This window comes from Argopecten irradians, chromosome 4 (genome assembly GCF_041381155.1).
Source record: "Argopecten irradians isolate NY chromosome 4, Ai_NY, whole genome shotgun sequence".
In the NCBI taxonomy this organism is placed as follows: Eukaryota; Metazoa; Mollusca; class Bivalvia; order Pectinida; family Pectinidae; genus Argopecten; species Argopecten irradians.
Genome location: NC_091137.1, coordinates 1,981,309 through 2,006,503, shown reverse-complemented (window position 1 = coordinate 2,006,503; position 25,195 = coordinate 1,981,309). Strand labels below are relative to the sequence as shown.

General features: G+C 39.6%; 1 protein-coding gene across 3 annotated transcripts in view; it reads right to left on the bottom strand.

The window, feature by feature from the left end:
* The window catches only part of LOC138320353 (dual 3',5'-cyclic-AMP and -GMP phosphodiesterase 11A-like), a 495,361-nt gene that overhangs the window by 357,100 nt on the left and 113,066 nt on the right, over positions 1–25,195 (bottom strand). For 2 of the 3 annotated variants that reach the window (XR_011208170.1, XM_069263276.1), the window contains exons 2-6: positions 23,519–23,677; positions 8,684–8,773; positions 5,266–5,403; positions 4,067–4,131; positions 3,099–3,176 (exon numbers count right to left, since the gene is read on the bottom strand). Coding sequence is in view for 2 of the 3 variants with exons in the window: in XM_069263276.1 (XP_069119377.1) it covers positions 3,099–3,176; positions 4,067–4,131; positions 5,266–5,403; positions 8,684–8,773; positions 23,519–23,677 (530 nt within the window). In the remaining variant the exon portion in view is untranslated. The remainder of the gene's footprint in view (positions 1–3,098; positions 3,177–4,066; positions 4,132–5,265; positions 5,404–8,683; positions 8,774–23,518; positions 23,678–25,195) is intronic. The other variant, XM_069263277.1, reaches the window with a different exon arrangement.

The window sequence follows — 25,195 nt, the reverse complement described above, 5'->3', positions numbered from 1 at the left end:
AGCTATTTCACGTGTTGTTATTTAGTGTAATGTCGATGTTTAAAGATATTTTGTATAGCTATTTTCTGTACTGTTACTTATTGTATTGTCGATGTTTAGATATATTTTGTATAGCTATTTCATGTGTTGTTAGTGTATTGTCGATGTTTAGATATATTTTGTATAGCTATTTCATGTGTTAGTAAGTGTATTGTCGATGTTTAGAGATATTTTGTATAGCTATTTCATGTGTTGTTAGTTAGTGTATTGTCGATATTTAGATATATTTTGTATAGCTATATCATGTGTTGTTAGTTAGTATATTGTCGATGTTTAGATATATTTTGTATAGCTATTTCATGTGTTAGTTAGTGTATTGTCGATGTTTAGAGATATTTTGTATAGCTATTTCATGAGTTGTTAGTGTATTGTCGATGTTTAGATATATTTGTATAGCTATTTCATGTGTTAGTTAGTGTATTGTCGATGTTTAGAGATATTTTGTATGGCTATTTCATGTGTTGTTAGTTAGTGTATTGCTGTGTTTAGATATATTTTGTATAGCTATATCATGTGTTGTTAGTTAGTGTTTGTCGATGTTTACAGATATTTTGTATAGCTATATCATGTGTTATTAAGTGTATTGTCGATGTTAAGAGATATTTTGTATAGCTATTTCATGTGTTGTTAGTTAATGTAATGTTGATATTTAGAGATATTTTTTATAGCTATTTCATGTGTTGTTAGTTAGTGTATTGTCGATGTTTAGAGATATTTTGTATAGCTATTTCATGTGTTGTTAGTTAGTGTATTGTCGATGTTTAGAGATATTTTGTATAGCTATTTCATGTGTTGTTAGTTAGTGTATTGTCGATGTTTAGAGATATTTTGTATAGCTATTTCACGTGTTGTTACTTAGTGTATTGTCGATGTTTAGAGATATTTTGTATAGCTATTTCATGTGTTGTTAGTGTATTGTCGATGTTTAAAGATATTTTGTATAGCTATTTTCTGTACTGTTAGTTAGTGTAATGTCGATGTTTAGAGATATTTTGTATAGCTATTTCACGTGTTGTTACTTAGTGTATTGTCGATGTTTAGAGATATTTTGTATAGCTATTTCATGTGTTGTTAGTGTATTGTCGATGTTTAGATATATTTTGTATAGCTATTTCATGTGTTGTTAGTTAGTGTATTGTCGATGTTTAGATATATTTTGTATAGCTATTTCATGTGTTGTTAGTTAGTGTAATGTCGATGTTTAGATATATTTTGTATAGCTATTTCATGTGTTAGTTAGTGTATTGTCGATGTTTAGAGATATTTTGTATAGCTATTTCATGTGTTGTTAGTTAGTGTATTGTCGATGTTTAGATATATTTTGTATAGCTATTTCATGTGTTAGTAAGTGTATTGTCGATGTTTAGATATATTTTGTATAGCTATTTCATGTGTTGTTAGTTAGTGTAATGTCGATGTTTAGAGATATTTTGTATAGCTATTTCATGTGTTGTTAGTTAGTGTAATGTCGATGTTTAGAGATATTTTGTATAGCTATTTCACGTGTTGTTACTTAGTGTATTGTCGATGTTTAGAGATATTTTGTATAGCTATTTCATGTGTTGTTACTTATTGTATTGTCGATGTTTAGATATATTTTGTATAGCTATTTCATGTACTGTTAGTTAGTGTAATGTCGATGTTTAGAGATATTTTGTATAGCTATATCATGTGTTGTTAGTTAGTGTATTGTCGATGTTTAGATATATTTTGTATAGCTATTTCATGTGTTGTTAGTTAGTGTAATGTCGATGTTTAGAGATATTTTGTATAGCTATTTCATGTTTTTTACTTATTGTATTGTCGATGTTTAGATATATTTTGTATAGCTATTTCATGTGTTGCTAGTTAGTGTATTATCGATGTTTAGAGATATTTTTTATAGCTATTGCATGTGCTGTTAGTTAGTGTATTGTCGATGTTTAGGGTATTTTGTATAGCTATTTCATGTGTTGTTAGTTAGTGTAATGTCGATGTTTAGGGTATTTTGTATAGCTATTTCATGTGTTGTTAGTTAGTGTAATGTCGATGTTAAGAGATATTTTGTATAGCTATTTCATGTTTGTGTTAGTGTATTGTCGATGTTTAGAGATATTTTGTATAGCTATTTCATGTGCCGTTAGTTAGTGTAATGTCGATGTTTAGAGATATTTTGTATAGCTATTTCATGTGTTGCTAGTTAGTGTATTGTCGATGTTTAGAGATATTTTTTATAGCTATTGCATGTGCTGTTAGTTAGTGTATTGTCGATGTTTAGAGATATTTTGTATAGCTATTTCATGTGTTGCTAGTTAGTGTATTGTCGATGTTTAGATATATCTTTTATAGCTATTTCATGTGTTGTTAGTTAGTGTATTGTCGATGTTTAGAGTTTTTTTTATAGCTATTTCATGTTTTGTTACTTAGTGTATTGTCGATGTTTATAGATATTTTGAGAATGAACATTTTTATAATGCATGCTGGAAATGGAAAGTCAAATGGTGATGCAGCCTTTAGTTATGAATTCATTGGTGCTTGTTGTCCACTAATACATTGATAATAAATGTTTTTAATAGAAGTTAGTATAGTACTTGTATTGAGTTAGTACAGACACAGACGGGATGACACAACAGTAATATCGACATCAGACCGTACACACTGTGGTTATAAAAAGGACATGGCCACAAGCAATGACCACAATATATTGTGTAAGAATCCAGTAAAAAGATTCATATACATATTATAGTATTTTGATAAATATTTTTTGAATTTGGAGGATGGTACGATTAGTGCACTTTTCAGTGTATTATTAATACATCCTTTTGAAACCAACAGTTGATTGTGAAAATATTTCCAAAGATCGCGAAGCAGTCGTAAGCTTAGACTTGGCCAATTAAAATGACGTTACAAAACGTTACATAATATGTTACTGAACTTGAGTCTAAGGTTGTTCACTGATCCTGAAACCAATACGATTTAAAGCAAATTATGGTAGAAAATTGTTTAGGATGGTAAAACATTTTAGCGACAACATTTGCTTGTGACCTTGGCCTGTATATGACGGAGGTATGATTGATTACCTTGTACAGATTATGGAGGGAACATTACGTGGTCTGTTGGCGGGATGCATGTTGGGATCACACGTGGAGAAGACATTCCTGTCTCAGCGAAAGGAGAAAAGGTACAGAAAAGATAAAGAGATAGAGAGAACAGAAAAAAACCAATACTGAAAAGGTAAATAAGTAAAATACAGGTAAAATTTCTCACGGTATGTTAATTTCCATGAATGACCTTGTGATTTGCTGTCATCCGCTTTAAATGTTAATGACTAATTCAGCCTAAGTTAATTAAGCGGGTATTGTCGACAAAGGAATCACTCTCGTTGATATCTGATCAGTAAGATATGTTCTAAATTGTATGAAACAAACAACATTGGTGTGGTCTACCCTGTCATATTAATGTTTTTTTTCAATTCAATCTAATGTAAAAGTATCAGGACAACAAAAACGAAACGGTTTTAATATTTTAGAATAAGTAAGATATGGCCATCATGTCAATTAAATACTTAAAGTGACCAAACATAGGAATGTATAAACCATCTTATTTCGCGTACACAATAGATTGCATTTTCATTACTTTCAACACACCTGTATCCGTGATGAATGGCTCTCAATATTTTATCTCGGCTAAATAAAGTGGTTTACAGTACATGAAGATTTCAAATAAAACTCCAATAACATTGCAGCTTTCAAAACAGCTTTAAAACGTTTGTCAGTGGCTCTCTTTAATTGAAAATGCATTATATAAAATCAGATTCTCAGATAACGTTGCACCTATATAGAAACTACTTCTCGTAGATGCATATTAGCAATGGTATCAAGGTTATGTTTTCATGATCTATAAGTTTAACGTGCTTAGAACAGGTAGAATTATAAATGAACAATACAAATGTAAAGGTACTTTTAAAGTTACAACATATTGAATGTATAAAAGAAAAGCGGAAATACAAAATAGAAATAAGGAAGAAATGTGAACACACCAGACGTACTTATAATTGGAAGACTGTCCGTTTTTCACCGGGTATCCGAGATCAAACACTTGGTTAAAATTGGTCTGAAACATACCATACATTACATAGTGAACAATGGAGATCAAACATACCATACACTACATAATTAACAAAATTGGAAATAAATTGCAAATTAGAGACGAGACATGAATCTACCAAAGTCTCCAAAAGCGCAAAATAGGAGAACCAATTTTAATAAATAAATCGACGATTTGTGCACATGAGAGTCATGGTACTTAGAAACGATGTGTTTTGTTTCATGAACGTAAGTAATTACAAAGCACATCCACATGTACATTCGTCTTAGATAGAGTCCTTCACGAAGGTTTTATTATATCTATCATCTCTGGTGATGAGTTATGATCGTAAATACAAGGTCAAAAGTTCAGTAAAAAATCTGTTTATCAGCTGGTCCCACGAGACCAAAGGCCATAACAATGCGACATGCTGTTTGATTCCACTCCTATTAAAAGCCACTATCTGATAGTCAGAGTGAACTCTCCCAACCACTGAAACTAAGATACGACACCTTGTAGTTAATTAAGGTCTATGATAGTTATCAATAGATCGCGGAGGCTGTCATACATGGCCGTCATTAGCCATCAGATTACCTAGAGAACTAGTAGGATAGGAGATGACAGCTACTTTGTGACTGATACAGGGAAAAAACTTACTCGGACTAGGCTAGTTACAGGTAAATAAGACGATTGTAACATCGTCTCGGTGGCGACAAATGCACAGGGAAATACAGAAACTACCTATCATGTTTACCCAGAAATAGCTGATATTGTAAATCAGCCACTGATTGTCAGCCTTAGTAGGAACAGGAAGCATACATAGTTGGTCTCTGTTATAATATACCTAATGACAATTCCGTAGTTCTTAGAGATTTTGCTAATAACACTTATCATTGTTTTGGCTATGAAGAACCTACATTGAATGTTGTCATTATAATGGCAATGTACATGTTAACATTCAGTAGGGGTATGTTTCCATCGTGTTTACTAGCCCTTCTTAACTGTAACAGTTTATGATTGAAATTATTAATATCATAGTTTTCTTTTTTTGATTTCCATTGAAGAATATTGCGCATTGCAAAATATTTATTCATCTTGGTTAGAATCATTTTAAAATAAAGGACAATTAAAATACAAATCATCAGGACTAATTTCACTTACCTCAGATGTACCATCCCGTAACAGGACGGAACATCTCTCACACTTCAGTAGGGTTTGTGCTCTCTGCATGATTTTGTGTATGACTATTTCTAGTGACGTCTGCTCCTCGAACACATCATGGACAACTTCCAGTAAAGCCTACACCCCAAACACAGTATTAGTTTTGATAGTTCTACAGCTAAGTGTTCATTTATACATGAAGTAAAAGTGGAATTGAATTACAATATTGCTTTGCCTTGTATGGGGCTTATATCCCTATCAAAATACATTACAAGGACCAGATCCGTATATCTCGCAACAAAGTCACATACAAAGATCAGTAGTCAACATAATTGACATCGTGTACATGACCCCAGTTAATGATAATGTACCTGTACAGACGGGTTAAGCCTTAAATGATAACCTTATAACCCGGTGACAACTATAGGACCACAATGCTCTGGACATGGCTGATTCACATTGCATCAAAGGCAAGTGAACCCTCCATCATCAAAATACTGTTGACATTATAGGTAACAATCGTTAAGAATATGTAACTTACGTTTGTTTGTTTGATTTCATCTTAGTGCTAGAGTGTTCAAATTGACTGATGTAACCTCTTTACCATTATTGAGAGTCGTTACTGTTAACAGAAACAAACTCGGCACAATCCTGATAAAGTACCGAGAAGAAACCGAAAATGTTGTCGTTTTTCTGGTCAGCATACACCGTAGGCATTGCGTGTCAGATTTGAAAGAGTTGGTGCAAAATAGTGACAGAATAATGGGAACTATATTGAGCTACTCTGGAGCTCATTATCGGCCAACTACAGAATAGTTAACTGGTAGCCGAAGGCGTCGTTGAATGTATCCAAGGAAAACTAAATACGACTTGATATGGCTCTAACGGTAACAAGGAAAGGAAATATCGCTTTCAACAACAAATGTAAGACGAATGGCTGCAAGTCCTATATCAGAGACCCGGATATCTTCTGTTATCTTTTTCGTCTTAATATATGGTAGGCTTAGCTAGCGGAAGTGGGCTCCTTAGACATATATCGGATACTTTAGCCTGAAGATAAACTGACTAGAAATTATAAGTTAAATTCTTCTTTAGATATGTAGATAACGTAATTAAAATGCACATTCTATGTAGGGTTGAATCTATACGTTTTTGCATAAATCAATAATCATTTATGGAAATTTGAAATAAACTGTTTGATCAAATTGGAGAAAGTGTTCGTTGAGTGCTCTGAAATAATTGTTTAATTGCAGAGATAATTTTCCACCTTCATTAAACCTTAGGGAAGATGAGTCACGCTAATATTAAAACGTTTCCTACGTGCTGATGTAAGTTTCACAATTAAGGCTAACGCTTACAGCAGACCTGTGGGACGATGGCAGACACTGGCGCCAATGGAATGAATTAAACAGGAGACATTTTCCGGCATGTGGAGGTAAGGAACGGTGGACAACGTTTCCCGTCAGAGAAATGAGGTTTACATCCAAGTGGTGCCAGACAACCGAATGGGAAGTGAAACTTTGTCATGTGTAGAACATATCTCTCACTTATCTAAATCCTACCGGTGACTTGAAATGAAATATTACAAAGAAAATTTAGAATTTCGTTTGGTGCCAAAACCATAGAAATGGATATCAATCTTCACTTTGCTGCGTTTGCATGGCTTGAAGAGAGCTCAGTATATATTGACAGAATACATGCCGATGATGATTTAATCAATTCATAATCCAGTATGGAATTGATAAAACCATAAAAGTGTTAAACCTTTAATAACAAATGTGTTATCTTCGATGTGATTGTCAATATGCCCGAGAGTTTTATATATATATATATATAAATTTCATGCATGTCTGTGTTCTCACTAGGGGAGCAGTGTATTTTGATAATACATTGTGGATTCGACGGAGCAAAATATAATCATCAATCGTTTTAGGGGACGGATCGTAAGATATATTATAACGATTCAATACACCTGTGAATTTCTCCAATCACCAGTAAAAACGTCACAGTTGGCTTCAGTAACTCGGTGGTCAGTTTGAAACACCAATGGTGGATGTTGTGTTATTATTCTACAGTGGTAGATATTATTCAGAATAATAACTTATCTGTAGCACCATAATAGATTCAACAGCTAATTCATTCGGAACTTTGTACGTGACATCTTTCCCGCTAATATTAGCATTCTGCATGCTTTATACCGATATGTATCTGCCAACTTTTGACAACTCGTTGTCTATGCTGTAATATAATATGAAGTTGTACATGGCGCCTCTTGATGTCAATATGACGTCACCTATAGTGTCTTTTCCAGTTGTGTCTCTAGGTATGACTGACGTTGATGTTTTCCTTTCTTCATGGTTTAGTGACATAATTTAGGACACACTTTGTGTTCAGTTTTGTGTTTTCTTTCTATGGTACCTAATGGAAGGTTTATCGTTATAATACGCATCAAGCGTTCCTTCTTAAAGGTAGGTCTATCGTTATAACACGCTTCAAGCGTTCCTTGTTAATGGTAGGTTTATCGTTATAATACGCATCAAGCGTTCCTAGTTAAAGGTAGATTTATCGTGATAACATGCATCAAGCGTTCCTAGTTAATAGATGGTTTATCGTTATGATACGCATCAAGCGTTCCTAGTTAATGGTAGGTTTATCGTTATAACACGCATCAAGCGTTCCTAGTTAAAGGTAGGTTTATCGTTATAATACGCATCAAGCGTTCCTTGTTAATGGTATGTTTATCGTTATAATACGCATCAAGCGTTCCTAGTTAAAGGTAGGTTTATCGTTATAATACGCATCAAGCGTTCCTTGTTAATGGTAGGTTTATCGTTATAATACGCATCAAGCGTTCCTAGTTAATGGTAGGTTTATCGTTGTAATACGCATCAAGTGTTCCTTGTTAATGGTATGTTTATCGTTATAATACGCATCAAGCGTTCCTAGTTAATGGTATGTTTATCGTTATAATGCGCATCAAGCGTTCCTAGTTAAAGATAGCTTTATCGTTATAATACGCATCAAGCGTTCCTAGTTAATGGTAGGTTTATCGTTATAATACGCATCAATCATTCCTTGTTAATGGTAGGTCGATATTAGTTGATACACGGTATTTATATTTCACTTGGTGTCCGATAATACGAGATATGTGATGTTCTACTCTATGTTTATTTTAGACACTGTCATGTCTCCACTTAGATATTTTGGTGTAGGATACGCTAAAGCAACATGTAAAAATATTACCTGAAAATGGCCTAAAAATGGCCTAAAGTGAGGTCGATTTGAGGTTAAGAACACTTCATGTCAATTCCATATCAATGACCCTGAATTGATATCACAGCAAACCTATCCAGAACGTTTTAAGCGAAGCTGAAATCAAAAGACGTTTTGCTAGTATAAAAAATACATCTATACGTACCTTGTTTCGTTCGTACTCTTTGCTGTAGGCTTCGAATATCTGAGCATTATGGATTGCTATTCCACAAAAGGTAAGATAGGTTGCCAGCATCTGAAACATAACCAAATCTAATAAGGTATTGATGGTAAGGGCGAGGATGTATCGGCACAAACGTGTCATCTCTATCTATGGATATGGAATACATTTTAAAAGTAGAGCGTAGGGTTAGAAGTACACATATTTGTACTCTACAGTACTTCGTCTATTAAAACACATTAACGTGTACTTTTATAACGATAAAATCATTACAGATGTAATTAACAAGAGGCCCAGAGGGCCTGTATCGCTCACCTGGTTTGTAATGCCAAGTAATTTTCTGAATACAGGTTCATCGTTTCTTTTCTGAAGGAATTTTAATATTAACCTCTAAATCCCCTATTGGGCCCCACCCCTCCTGCCCCCAAGGGGTCAGAGCCAAAATTTATACAAGTTCTGTTCCCCTTCCCCCAAGGATGTTTATGGCCAAATTTGGTCACAATCCAAGCAAAACTCTAGAACAAGTAGCGATTTATAGGATTTAACTCTATTTCCCCTATTGGGCCCCACCCGTTCTGCCCCCAGGGGGCCAGAGCCAAAATTTATACAAATTCTGTTCCCCTTCCAAAAAAGATGTTTGTGGCCAAATTTGGTAACATTCCATGCCGAACTCTAGGACAAGTACCGATTTATAGGAATTACCTATAATTCCCCTATTGGGCCCCGCCCCTCCTGCCCCCCGGAACCAGAGCCAAAATTTATACAAACACAGTTCTTATCCTCCCAAGGATGTTTCTGGCCAAATTTGGTTACATTCCATGCAGAACTCTAAGACTAGTAGCGATTTAAAGGATTTACCTCTATTTCCACTATTGGGCCCCACCCCTCCAGCCCCCGAGGGGCCAGAGCCAAAATTTATACAAGTTCTGTTCCCCTTCCCCCAAGGATGTTCATGGCCAAATTTGGTCACAATCCAAGCAAAACTCTAGGACAAGTAGCGATTTATAGGATTTACCTCTATTTCCCCTATTGGGCCCCACCCGTTCTGCCCCCAGGGGGGCCAGAGCCAAAATTTATACAAGTTCTGTTCCCCTTCCAAAAAAGATGTTTGTGGCCAAATTTGGTTACATTCCATGCCGAACTCTAGGACAAGTACCGATTTATAGGAATTACCTATAATTCCCCTATTGGGCCCCGCCCCTCCTACCCCCCGGAACCAGAGCCAAAATTTATACAAACACAGTTCTTATACCCCAAGGATGTTTCTGGCCAAATTTGGTTAAATTCCATGCAGAACTCTAAGACTAGTAGCGATTTAAAGGATTTACCTCTATTTCCACTATTGGGCCCCACCCCTCCAGCCCCCGAGGGGCCAGAGCCAAAATTTATACAAGTTCTGTTCCCCTTCCCCCAAGGATGTTTGTGGCCAAATTTGGTTACAATCCATGTAGAACTCTATGACTAGCAGCGATTTAAAGGATTTACCTCTATTTCCCCTATAGGGCCCGCCCCTCCTGCCCCCGGGGGGTCAGAGCCAAAATTTATACAAGTTCTGTTCCCCTTCCCACAAGGATGTTTGTGGCCAAATTTGGTTACATTCCATTCAAAACTCTATGACAAGTGGCAATTTAAAGGATTTATCTCTATTTCCCCTATTGGGCCCCGCCCCTGGGGGATCAGAGCCAAAATTTATACAAGTTCTGTTCCCCTTCCCCCAAGGATGTTTGTGGCTAATTTTGGTTACAATCCATGCAGAACTCTAGGAGAAGTAGCGTTTTAAAGGATTTACCTCTATTTCCCCTATTGGGCCTCGCCCCTCCTACCCCCAGGGGGTCAGAGCCAAAATTTATACAAGTTCTGTTCCCCCTCCCCCAAGGATGCTTGTGGCCAAATTTGGTTACAATCCATGCAGAACTCTAGGACAAGTAGCGATTTATAGGATTTACCTCTATTTCCCCTATTGGGCCCCGCCCCTCCTGCCCCCTGGGGGTCAGAGCCAAAATTTATACAAGTTCTGTTCCCCCTCCCCCAAGGATGCTTGTGGCCAAATTTGGTTACAATCCATGCAGAACTCTAGGACAAGTAGCGATTTATAGGATTTACCTCTATTTCCCCTATTGGGCCCCGCCCCTCCTGCCCCCTGGGGGTCAGAGCCAAAATTTATACAAGTTCTGTTCCCCTTCCCCCAAGGATGCTTGTGGCCAAATTTGGTTACAATCCATGCAGAACTCTATGACTAGTAGCGATTTAAAGGAAATGTTGACGGACAGACGGACGGACGGACGACGGACGGACGACGGACGGACGACGGACGACGGACGCCGCGCCATGACATAAGCTCACCGGCCCTTCGGGCCAGGTGAGCTAATAACAGTAAATTTCTACTGAACCCTATCTGATTACCGCTATCATATGCTTTACATAGTGTCATCTTTTTTCATAATTTTAATGTTTTTCCCGGTTTTTTTAATAATCCTAGTTTTGCCCCAAAACCAAAATTAGATCTAGCTTTTTGGATGTTGTCTTGTATTTTAGAATAAACAAATGTCACCTGGTGTTATGTCAAAACTAGGTACACATAATGTGGAACACAATCAGTAACTTAATGAATTTTTATTTTAGTGTTTTAGAGGATTTTTCCAATAGATGCATTTCGTGCAAACACTAAATGCGTGTATTGTGAGTCTAAGATTAGTTCTTTACTGTAAATATACCATCTAAGTTGAGCGCTATTCGTGCCATCACATTTGCAGTTATTACATCATCGTCTCTAGAATACGCACACCATGTATACGATTGATAGTTTTATACCATTACATGCATTTCCTTATACAATGTAATAATGTATTGTTTCTCCCTTTATAAATACATAAGCAATACTTATGCAACAGAGTGCATTATATATCAATTTAAGTTATATTTAAATGAAAACATTTTTGATGAATTAATTTTTTTATTTTTTTTTTACAATTATTGAGAATTAAGTTATGTACGAAAAAAATGTAAAGTATAAATATTGCAACAACCAATCATTCACTTCCTTTATTCCTTTGTTAGTTTATGACTTAAAAACAGAAGGAAAAAAATGTAAAATTTCATTGATCATCATCCGCACTTTTAAATAAAATAATAGTATGTTGAGAGTCCATTGTTTACACTTATTTACCCTATACCATATAGTCTTAGATTGTAAGTGGGGATCTACCTGTAGGTCTTAGACTGTTAAGGGGAGAAAATCTACTTGTAGGGTGATTGGTCTTAGACTGTTAAGGGGAGTAAATCTACTTGTAGGGTGATTGGTCTTAGACTGTGAGTGGAGAGTAAATCTACTTGTAGGGTGATTGGTCTTAGACTGTTAAGGGGAGAAAATCTACTTGTAGGGTGATTGGTCTTAGACTGTGAGTGGGGAGTGAATCTACTTGTAGGGTGATTGGTCTTAGACTGTGAGTGGGGAGTGAATCTACTTGTACGGTGATTGGTCTTAGACTGTGAGTGGGGAGTGAATCTACTTGTAGGGTGATTGGTCTAAGACTGTGAGTGGGGAGTTAATCTACTTGTAGGGTGATTGGTCTTAGACTGTGAGTGGAGAGTAAATCTACTTGTAGGGTGATTGGTCTTAGACTGTGAGTGGAGAGTAAATCTACTTGTAGGGTGATTGGTCTTAGACTGTGAGTGGGGAGTGAATCTACTTGTACGGTGATTGGTCTTAGACTGTGAGTGGGGAGTGAATCTACTTGTAGGGTGATTGTTCTAAGACTGTGAGTGGGGAGTGAATCTACTTGTAGGGTGATTGGTCTTAGACTGTGAGTGGGGAGTGAATCTACTTGTAGGGTGATTGGTCCTAGACTGTGAGTGGGGAGTGAATCTACTTGTAGGGTGATTGGTCTAAGATTGTGAGTGGGGAGTTAATCTACTTGTAGGGTGATTGGTCTTAGACTGTGAGTGGGGAGTGAATCTACTTGTAGGGTGATTGGTCCTAGACTGTGAGTGGGGAGTGAATCTTCTTGTAGGGTGATTGGACTGTGAGTAGGGAGTGAATCTACTTGTAGGGTGATTGGTCTGTGAGTGGGGAGTGAATCTACTTGTAGGGTGATTGGTCTTAGACTGTGAGTGGGGAGGGAATCTTATTGTAGGGTGATTGGTCTTAGACTGTGAGTGGGGAGTGAATCTACTTGTAGGGTGATTGGTCTGTAGCTTCCTTCAGACTGAACTTTTGGATGAAACATTGATTTAACATAAATGGTATCATCAGCCCTCTAAAGTACTTAACGATTAGTTAAAATTGAGAACGCCTTAATCAAAATAAACCACTCAACTTGTCCGGAAAGGAACAATGGGGTTTTCGACAGAACTAAATCTCAATTATTGCCGGGTTTTTTTCAGTAATGGACCGGTTGCGTCATTACGGTAGCGATACTTGGATCATTCTTTGTGTTGAAATTAATATAAAATGAAACCATATAACAGCGAACATGATTTGATTTGTACTGTTTTCAATTAGAACTCTGTGAATGACGAATGATAGCAATTAATTCAGGAGCAATGAACACGTTTTTATCGGGATTTTAAAGTATCTTACTTTAACAATTGTTGTCCTTTTAATTTACTGAAAATATCTCCTGAATACCAACAAACTGAAAGAAAGACCTTTGGCTGTGCAATAGAAATATGTCTTTCAAATCTCCATTGCGACTAAAGATAATTCACTTGGTGCTCCATAGACATGGTTTACTTGCGTTGGTCACGAGTACATTTTCTCTGATATTTTGACCCATTCTGTCAATACATTGGACTTATCATTAGTCTTTGCATGTTGTCATTCGTTACGCAAACAATTCATCAGCATTCATTAAGTATAGTAAGTATGGGCTGTGTGATGGAATCTTGATGAAATTAATAAAAATACTAAAATAAGAATAGAGTCTTTGATGGTTGTATATACTTAATGTATAACTAATAGTCATGATCATTTAAGGAGGGTTTTCCATATACACAACCTCTCCTTCTCAACCTACTCCCATGTACACAACCTCTCCTTCTCAACCTACTCCCATGTACACAACCTCTCCTTCTCAACCTTCTCCCATGTACACAACCTCTCCTTCTCAACCTACTCCCATGTACACAACCTCTCCTTCTCAACCTACTCCCATGTACACAACCTCTCCTTCTCAACCTACTCCCATGTACACAACCTCTCCTTCTCAACCTACTCCCATGTACACAACCTCTCCTTCTCAACCTCCTCCCATGTACACAACCTCTCCTTCTCAATCTCCTCCCGTGTACACAACCTCTCCTTCTCAACCAACTCCCATGTACACAACCTCTCCTTCTCAACCTACTCCCATATACACAACCTCTCCTTCTCAACCTACTCCCATGTACACAGCCTCTCATTTTCAACATCCTCCCATGTACACAACCTCTCCTTCTCAACCTACTCCCGTGTACACAACCTCTCCTTCTCAACCTACTCCCATGTACACAACCTCTCCTTCTCAACCTACTCCCATGTACACAACCTCTCCTTCTCAACCTACTCCCATGTACACAACCTTTCCTTCTCAACCTCCTCCCATGTACACAACCTCATAACCATAATCATAACCATAACTTCCGGTTGAATGGCGGACCAGTGAGGCGGTGAGTGAACCTTCTCCGGTTTATTTTGAAAATATATTGAAAAAGACTCCATGAACGGTCTTCTCTGTTGAAAAACTTTGTGCTCTTTGTAACACTGTATATACATATCTCAAAAGCGGAGATATAGCAAAACCCAATTACGTGCTTTGAACTTGCCTTTTACATACCCGTATTTCAACATTTGTGCACGTGCACACGTGTGTGTAGGCCAATATAGTACGTTATGTCGAGTACACATACAGGCCGTGTACCGAGTGACCATGAACGACCCAGCTCACCTATGGACTCAAGTGGTGAGGCTCCCAAGGGGAGTGGTGCTAATCCGGGTTCGTCTATCGCTAATAATAATAATTTAGCCGACGCATATAAGTGCAATGGGTTTGAGGATATTGGCAAATGCTTCATGAAACTCCACCTCCAGATATCGGGTGTACAAGCCGACGTCGAGTGTCTAAAGACAAAGGTGTCCAATTTAGAGCAGTTCGCGGAGCACTCAAATGAAAGTATACGGACTATCCATGAAGAGACTATTCCTAACATCGAGGATAAAATCGCAGCGGTAGATAATGAGAGAGTGAAGCTTGACATGTGGGGAAGAAAATGGAACTTGATTATCAGAGGTGTAAAGGGCGATTCGAAAGAAAATCCCAGAAATACTGAGAAGGTTGTAAGAGAATTCCTCATCACAACCTTGAAAATGGAGGAATCATTTTCTAAAACCGTTCTCTTGACAGCCGTCCACAGACTCCAAGGAGGCTCTGAAGGATGTCCTAACATCATTATTAGGTTGAGTAGCCTTTTGGACAGGGATGACATCATGAACGCCGCATATAAACTAAAAAGGGGTTCCGGTTTCAGCGTGATCCCTGATCTGCCAAACGTCGTAAGTAAGCGTCGGTCTTCCCTGCTTGAAAAACGCTGGAAAATGCCCCCACGGGAAAGGAACAATTACAAGCTGATATATAGAAAGGACCACCCTTTTGTAGAATTGGTTGAGAAACGTCATCGATAATTAAAAAAAAAAGACCAAGTGATTCAAATCTGAACTTATGAAAATAAAAAAAAAAAAAAAAGATATGTTATACATACTTTTGTACATGGTCCTTTTAGAATTTTGTTTTCTAAATAAGTACATTGCGTTATTCTATAAAATGTTACCCGTGTAAGAATTACAAAATACTTTGATACATTAAATTATTTTATCTAAATCTCATTTTTCACACTTGACTGAATAATAAATATGTAAACTTTCTCTGAGCTTATATATTGAAAAAAAAATGACTGTTCAAACAAGGAATTATAAGTGAGAATATACGTCCTTGGTTCAAAATAAGATTTTTTTTCTTAAATTGTTGCGTGACTTACTGTTTGGCAAGGGAGGGAACTTTGTAACGCTTTACATGCACAGTATATAATATTATATGTATATAGTATTTTAGACAATTAGTCTGATTTATATAAAGCTCCACCATAAAAATATGAACAATGGTAAACATACAGGTTGATTCTTGGAAATAACAGTTTAGTGCAGTACTTTTGTGTAGGCGGATTACTGACGTCTTTCCCACCATGCGAATCTATATTTAGTGTTAACTCGGCATCAATTTCCGAATCAAAGCTAGTTTTTAACTTTAACCTTAAATGATAAAATATATATTGAATTGTAATTGAAAACTGCTTGTTCTTTTTTGTTTGTCATGAGTATTATGTTACGAAAACTAATTAATGAGAAGTTTATGTGTTGGCGCTTTCATTGAGCCGACTAAAAAATGAGTTGTCATTTAGTGATGCCAAACAGAGTTATCTGTACTTCCGGCGTAAACAGCTAGGCTATGACACGAGGATTGCTACTCCCATGTACACAGCCTCCCCCCACAACCTACTCCCATGTACACAACCTCTCCTTCTCAACCTTCTCCCTTGTACACAACCTCTCCTTCTCAACCTACTCCCGTGTACACAACCTTTCCTTCTCAACCTTCTTCCGTGTACACAACCTCTCCTTCTCAACCTACTCCCGTGTACACAACCTCTCCTTCTCAACCTACTCCCGTGTACACAACCTCTCCTTCTCAACCAACTCTTGAAACCTTCCCCCACAACCTTCCCCCACAACCTTCTCCCATGAACACAATCTCCCCCACAACCTTCTCCCATGTACACAACCTTCCCCCACAACCTACTTCCATGTACACAACCTTCTCCCATGTACACAACCTTCCCCCACAACCCTTCTCCCATGTACACAACCTTCCCCCACAACCTACTCCCATGTACACAACCTCTCCCCCTCAACCTCCTCCCATGTACACAACCTCTCCTTCTCAACCTACTCCCATGTACACAACGTCTCCTTCTCAACCTCCTCCCATGTACACAGCCTCCCCCCACAACCTCCTCCCATGTACACAGCCTCTCCTTCTCAACCTCCTCCCATGTACACAACCTCTCCTTCTCAACCTCCTCCCATGTACACAACCTCTCCTTCTCAACCTACTCCCATGTACACAACCTCTCCTTCTCAACCTACTCCCATGTACACAACCTTTCCTTCTCAACCTACTCCCATGTACACAACCTCCCCCTACAACCTAATCCCATGTACACAACCTCTCCTTCTTAACTAACTCCCGTGTACACAGCCTCCCCCCACAACCTACTCCCATGTACACAACCTCTCCTTCTCAACCTTCTCCCGTGTACACAACCTCTCCTTCTCAACCTCCTCCCATGTACACAACCTCTCCTTCTCAACCTACTCCCGTGTACACAACCTCTCCTTCTCAACCTACTCCCGTGTACACAACCTTTCCTTCTCAACCTTCTCCCGTGTACACAACCTCTCCTTCTCAACCTACTCCCGTGTACACAACCTCTCCTTCTCAACCTACTCCCGTGTACACAACCTCTCCTTCTCAACCAACTCTTGAAACCTTCCCCCACAACCTTCCCCCACAACCTTCTCCCATGTACACAATCTCCCCTACAACCTAGTCCCGTGTACACAACATTCCCCCACAACCTACTCCCATGCACACAACCTCCTTCTCAACCTTATTCCATGTACACAACCTTCCCCCACAACCTACTCCCATGTACACAACCTCCCCCTCAACCTTATCCCATGTACACAACCTTCCCCCACAACCTACTCCCATGTACATAACCTTCCCTACAACCTAGTCCCGTGTACACAACATTCCCCCACAACCTACTCCGATGCACACAACCTCCTTCTCAACCTACTCCCATGTACACAACCTTTCCTTCTCAACCTTCTCCCATGTACACAACCTCTCCTTCTCAACCTACTCCCATGTACACAACCTCTCCTTCTCAACCTACTCCCATGAAACCATGAACACAACCTTCCCACACCTACTCCGTACACAACCTACAACCTACTCCCATGTACACAACCTTCCCCCACAACCTACTCCCATGTACACAACCTTCCCCCACAACCTACTCCCATGTACACAACCTTCCCCCACAACCTACTTCCATGTACACAACCTTCCCCCACAACCTACTCCCATGTACACAACCTTCCCCCACAACCTACTCCCATGTACACAACCTTCCCCCACAACCTACTCCCATGTACACAACCTTCCCCCACAACCTACTCCCATGTACACAACCTTCCTCCACAACCTACTCCCATGTACACAACCTTCCTCCACAACCTACTTCCATGTACACAACCTTCCTCCACAACCTACTCCCATGTACACAACCTTCCTCCACAACCTACTTCCATGAACACAACCTTCCTCCACAACCTACTCCCATGTACACAACCTTCCTCCACAACTTACTTCCATGTACACAACCTTCCCCCACAACCTTCTCCCATGTACACAACCTTCCTCCACAACCTAATTCCATGTACACAACCTTCCCCCACAACCTACTTCCATGTACACAACCTTCCCCCACAACCTACTTCCATGTACACAACCTTCCCCCACAACTTACTTCCATGTACACAACCTTCCTTCACAACTTACTTCCATGTACACAACCTTCCTCCACAACCTACTTCCATGAACACAACCTTCCCTACAACCTAGTCCCATGTACAAAACATTCCCCCACAACCTACTCCCATGTACACAACCTCTCCTTCTCAACCTACTCCCATGTACACAACCTCTCCTTCTCAACCTCCTCCCATGTACACAACCTCTCCTTCTCAATCTCCTCCCGTGTACACAGCCTCTCCTTCTCAACATCCTCCCATGTACACAACCTCTCCTTCTCAACCTACTCCCGTGTACACAACCTCTCCTTCTCCACCTACTCCCATGTACACAACCTCTCCTTCTCAACCTACTCCCATATACACAACCTCTCCTTCTCAACCTACTCCCATGTACACAACCTCCCCTACACTTCCCATCACAACCTTTCCTCTCAACCTACCCCATGTACACAACCTCTCCTTCTCAACCTACTCCCATGTACACAACCTCTCCTTCTCAACCTCATCCCATGTACACAACCCACCTTCTCAACCTACTCCCATGTACACAACCTCTCCTTCTTAACCTCCTCCCATGTACACAGCCTCCCCCACAACATCCTCCCATGTACACAGCCTCTCCTTCTCAACCTCCTCCCATGTACACAACCTCTCCTTCTCAACCTCCACCTCTCCCATGTACACAACCTCTCCTTCTCAACCTACTCCCATGTACACAACCTCTCCTTCTCAACCTACTCCCATGTACACAACCTTTCCTTCTCAACCTACTGCCATGTACACAACCTCCCCCTACAACCTAATCCCATGTACACAACTTCTCCTTCTTAACTAACTCCCATGTACACAACCTCCCCCCACAACCTACTCCCATGTACACAACCTCTCCTTCTCAACCTTCTTCCTTGTACACAACCTCTCCTTCTCAACCTACTCCCGTGTACACAACCTCTCCTTCTCAACCTACTCCCATGTACACAACCTCTCCTTCTCAACCTACTCCCATGTACACAACCTTCCTCCACAACCTACTCCCATGTACACAACCTTCCCCCACAACCTACTCCCATGTACACAACCTTCCCCCACAACCTTCTCCCATGTACACAACCTTCCCCCACAACCTTCTCCCATGTACACAACCTTCCCCCACAACCTACTCCCATGTACACAACCTTCCCCCACAACCTACTTCCATGTACACAACCTTCCCCCACAACCTTCTCCCATGTACACAACCTTCCCCCACAACCTTCTCCCTTGTACACAACCTTCCCCCACAACCTTCTCCTATGTACACAACCTTCCCCCACAACCTACTCCCATGTACACAACCTTCCCCCACAACCTACTCCCATGTACACAACCTTCCCCCACAACCTACTCCCATGTACACAACCTTCCCCCACAACCTACTCCCATGTACACAACCTTCCCCCACAACCTACTCCCATGTACACAACCTTCCCCACAACCTACTCCCATGTACACAACCTTCCTCCACAACCTACTCCCATGTACACAACCTTCCTCCACAACCTACTCCCATGTACACAACCTTCCTCCACAACCTACTCCCATGTACACAACCTTCCTCCACAACTTACTTCCATGTACACAACCTTCCTCCACAACCTACTTCCATGAACACAACCTTCCTCCACAACCTACTCCCATGTACACAACCTTCCTCCACAACCTACTTCCATGTACACAACCTTCCCCCACAACCTACTTCCATGTACACAACCTTCCCCACAACCTACTTCCATGTACACAACCTTCCCCCACAACTACTTCCATGTACACAACCTTCCCCACAACTACTTCCATGTACACAACCTTCCTCCACAACCTACTTCCATGTACACAACCTTCCTCCACAACCTACTCATGACACATGTACACACCTCTCCATGCACACAACTCACACTCCATGTACACAACCTTCCTCCACTACTCCCATGTACACAACCTTTCCTTCTCAACCTCCTCCCATGTACACAACCTCTCCTTCTCAACTCTACTCCCATGTACACAACCTCTCCTTCTCAACTCCTCCCATGTACACAACCTCTCCTTCTCCTACTCCCTCCTGTACACAACCTCTCCTTCTCAACCTACTCCCATGTACACAACCTCTCCTTCTCAACCTACTCCCATGTACACAACCTCTCCTTCTCAACCTACTCCCATGTACACAACCTCTCCCCTACAACCTACTCCCATGTACACAACCTCTCCTTCTCAACCTACTCCCATGTACACAACCTCTCCTTCTCAACCTACTCCCATGTACACAACCTCTCCTTCTCAACCTACTCCCATGTACACAACCTCTCCTTCTCAACCTACTCCCATGTACACAACCTCTCCTTCTCAACCTACTCCCATGTACACAACCTCTCCTTCTCAACCTACTCCCATGTACACAACCTCTCCTTCTCAACCTCCTCCCATGTACACAACCTCTCCTTCTCAACCTCCTCCCATGTACACAACCTCTCCTTCTCAACCTACTCCCATGTACACAACCTCTCCTTCTCAACCTACTCCCATGTACACAGCCTTTCCTTCTCAACCTACTGCCATGTACACAACCTCCCCCTACAACCTAATCCCATGAACACAACTTCTCCTTCTTAACTAACTCCCATGTACACACCCTCCCCCCAAACCTACTCCCATGTACACAACCTCTCCTTCTCAACCTTCTTCCTTGTACACAACCTCTCCTTCTCAACCTACTCCCTGTACACAACCTTTCCTTCTCAACCTTCTCCCGTGTACACAACCTCTCCTTCTCAACCTACTCCCGTGTACACAACCTCTCCTTCTCAACCAACTCTTGAAACCTTCCCCCACAACCTTCCCCCACAACCTTCTCCCATGAACACAACCTTCCCCCACAACCTTCTCCCATGTACACAACCTTCCCCAAACCTACTTCCATGTACACAACCTTCCCCCACAACCTACTCCATGTACACAACCTTCCCCCACCTTCTCCCATGTACACAACCTTCCTCCCACAACCTCTCCTTGTACACAACCTTCCCCCACACCTTCTCCCATGTACACAACCTTCCCCCACAACCTACTTCCATGTACACAACCTTCCCCCACAACCTTCTCCCTTGTACACAACCTTCCCCCACAACCTTCTCCCATGTACACAACCTTCCCCCACAACCTACTTCCATGTACACAACCTTCCCCCACAACCTTCTCCCATGTACACAACCTTCCCCCACAACCTTCTCCCTTGTACACAACCTTCCCCCACAACCTTCTCCTATGTACACAACCTTCCCCCACAACCTACTTCCATGTACACAACCTTCCCCCACAACCTTCTCCCATGTACACAACCTTCCCCCACAACCTTCTCCCATGTACACAACCTTCCCCCACAACCAACTTCCATGTACACAACCTTCCTCCACAACCTACTTCCATGTACACAACCTTCCCCCACAACCTACTTTCATGTACACAACCATCCCCCACAACTTACTTCCATGTACACAACCTTCCCCAACAACCTTCTCCCAGGTACACAACCTTCCCCCACAACCTACTCCCATGTACACAACCTTCCTCCACAACCTACTCCAATGTACACAACCTTCCCCCACAACCTACTCCCATGTACACAACCTTCCCCCACAACCTACTCCCATGTACACAACCTTCTCCCCACAACCTACTCCCATGTACACAACCTTCCCCCACAACCTACTCCCATGTACACAACCTTCCCCCCACAACCTATTCAATGAACACAATCTCCTCCACAACCTATTTCCATGTACACAATCCCCCCCACACAACCTTCTCCCACAACTATCTGTAAGGATGATAAGACGACGTTGCGTGTTTCTGTCAGATTAAGGTTGATCCAGGGCCGTAAACAATACTTACAATAGACAAACGAATGTTTACTCTTGGTACCGACCTAACAACGTTCACTCTAGCGCCACATACATCAGACTCAGTATCAAAGGAGACAGGAAAGGAGTGCTTTAAAAGCTAATGGCGATACAGGATTGATATAAAAACCTCTTACTCTCAGCACTCTTTTTCTTTTACAGCTAATTCCCACTGTATATACTTGTTTACCCCCAAGGAATTATAGCCAATATAATGGTGACAATTTGCCAAATGGAACTATATATATGAAGTAAAAAAAAAAAAAAAAAAACAACCCAAAAACTTTATAATGGTTTTGAATCGCTAATACAAAAATACTGAGAGCTTAGCTACCATACTTATATTGTTCACGTTTTGTTACAATATTGACACTTTGTTTAACACGTAACCAAATGGAAACCATTCTCTTATTTTTCATTAGTTTAATATATAAATAATCTTATTTTTGAAATTTTGAACAGAGCTAATAGTATGAATATGAATCCATTAGAAGCTGAATACGAGTAACCAAAATCTCGAAAAGGACGTAAAAATCAAAATAGCATTGAAATATGATAAATGTAAATTAAGGATATATATTATTGCGGTCAAAGAAATTAAACACATGATTGATTCATACCCTGAGTACTTAGAAAAAACTATTATAGTAGCATGCAGTTATGCACAATGCGGGAATATTAAAATATTTTGTCATCCTTAGTGGATATCTCTCATTTTCAGGATGATATAAAATGGTTGTACAGTTTCAATTAAATGCTGTGGAGAAAGGCCACGAAGTAAGTAAAACATAGAATGAATTGAGAGAGATTTCCAAGATCGTTCTCTTTATAAAGTATAACACGAGAGGTATCCCGTTATAATCCTAGCGGCTTCTAAGTAAACAGACTCTAGCAGAAGTTTAAACTGTTCAGTTATAATGACGTTTTGTTTCCTTGAAAATATTAATGATTCAGTTCGTATGGGGTTAAACATGCAAGCCCATTTCAGAGCCCCGGAACTTATATTTGAAAGGTTTTGTGAAAGTGTATGGGCAGCATAGATCTTGTTATTATCAATTACTTGACTTAATAAATTGTCATCTGCAAACAACATATTATGGCCTTTGTACACTCTTACCATATTTGCAATACGTTCTTGAAAAAAAAATCAATTAATTCCTTTTGATTCACTTTAGAATTTACCCATATTTTAATAATTTTCCCTGTCTTATTAATCAATAAACAGACTCATTTTGATGAGCCACATCAGCTTACCTTTTCATCGTCTTTACTGAATCCGTCACATGACCCAGTCTTATTGACGACTTGCGCCACCCCCACTATGTCGTTGTCAGAGTTCCGAATGGGCATACAGATAATGGACTCCGTGACGTAGCCTGTTATTTGGTCAACCTCGTCATTGTACCTTGGGTCCTGCAGAATGATGGAAACGAAACTTTTAATCTACATAACATTTTTATTAATTCTTAATAGCTATTAGAATTCTTTGAAAATGGTCGTTTCTTTGTGCGTGCACGGTCATTCGATGTTAAAAGAGTATCCATAGAAGTTCGTCAACAAATACCCCGAGTCAGCCGGGTAATTTTGTTATATGTGCATTTACGATGTCGAAATAGAATAAAAACTCTATAAAACATGAACTGAAATCAACAACATTGATCAAATAATGTTTATAGATAATATACAATTAGAGTAAAATTATTTTCTCGTGATGTATCTGTAGCCGGAACTTTTACGTGTGGTCGTTTCAACTAAAGCCTGATAATCGCTGTGGGTAATAGTGACAATTTCACGCTCTTATGTGTTGTACAACTGAGATGAAACATACTCCACAGAATTGTTACGTAATATTGTTAGACTGTGTGGAATGTTTCCAATCAGGACTACAATCATCAGTGCCGCTAAGGTCTAGGGGTAACTCTTTATCGCCCAGACAAGGTTTTGTTTACGGTCAACCAGTTCGTCCTCGGGTTAAAGACAGGATAATTATTTATATGTGAAATGATCGATAACGGCGGTTCTGTAAGGAGTTCTATGGTATCATGTGTCCACTATGAAGTGACGACTCTGTACAACAGATTTCATTTGCACAGCATCATTGTGATGCTATTGCCTTGATTTTTATTTCGAAGTGGTCTACGTTGCTATAATGCTTGTTTTGTGATTGTGACGCCATATGTAAATTTTGACGGCCAAACGTTATGAATAAATCCGTGTTAATAATGTTTAAAGCCATAAATGAAATTATATTTTTTGTTATTAAATGAAACAGAAAACGGACTGGGGTAAGCTACAATAATTTCTAAATAGTATACTTTGGTGTAATGTCATTCGCCGCTGTTGACATTCTCGTGTATTTCTTTCTAGATGTTGCAACCGTTTTCAATTACAAGTGATCACGTTTAAGGATTCCATCAAGAGGATGGAATCACAGCGGACTGGTAATTGATGTCTGATGACGTGGTTAGTGTTGTAATTCCATCAGGGTATTAAACATTAAACGTATCGGGTTTTATGATCACGTAGTCATCCCTTTGCTAAGATTTAAAATACTGTCTGTATCACAGTCAGTTCTTCAGCCAACATTTCACGAGTATTGTAATGGTATATTTAGTCCAAGATCATTTAGGGGCCAGCTTCGTTAATTGAACAGAAATTACTTACATATCTATGTCATTTTGCTGAAAGCTTTGTGATATAAGCCAATATTAAATAAATACAGATCAAATCATTCTCCGTTTACAAAACTTGTGAAGTATATATTACTAATATTCTTCAATCCTTTAACTGCAGGTCAATGTCACATATACAACATAATGCTGATGTGCTAGGTCTCACACTGTCTACTTCATTGAAAAAAAGACATTTGTCAACCATATTTTCATCGGCTACTCAAAGCTCTGGAAAGTAACACCTTCTTGTAAACAAACA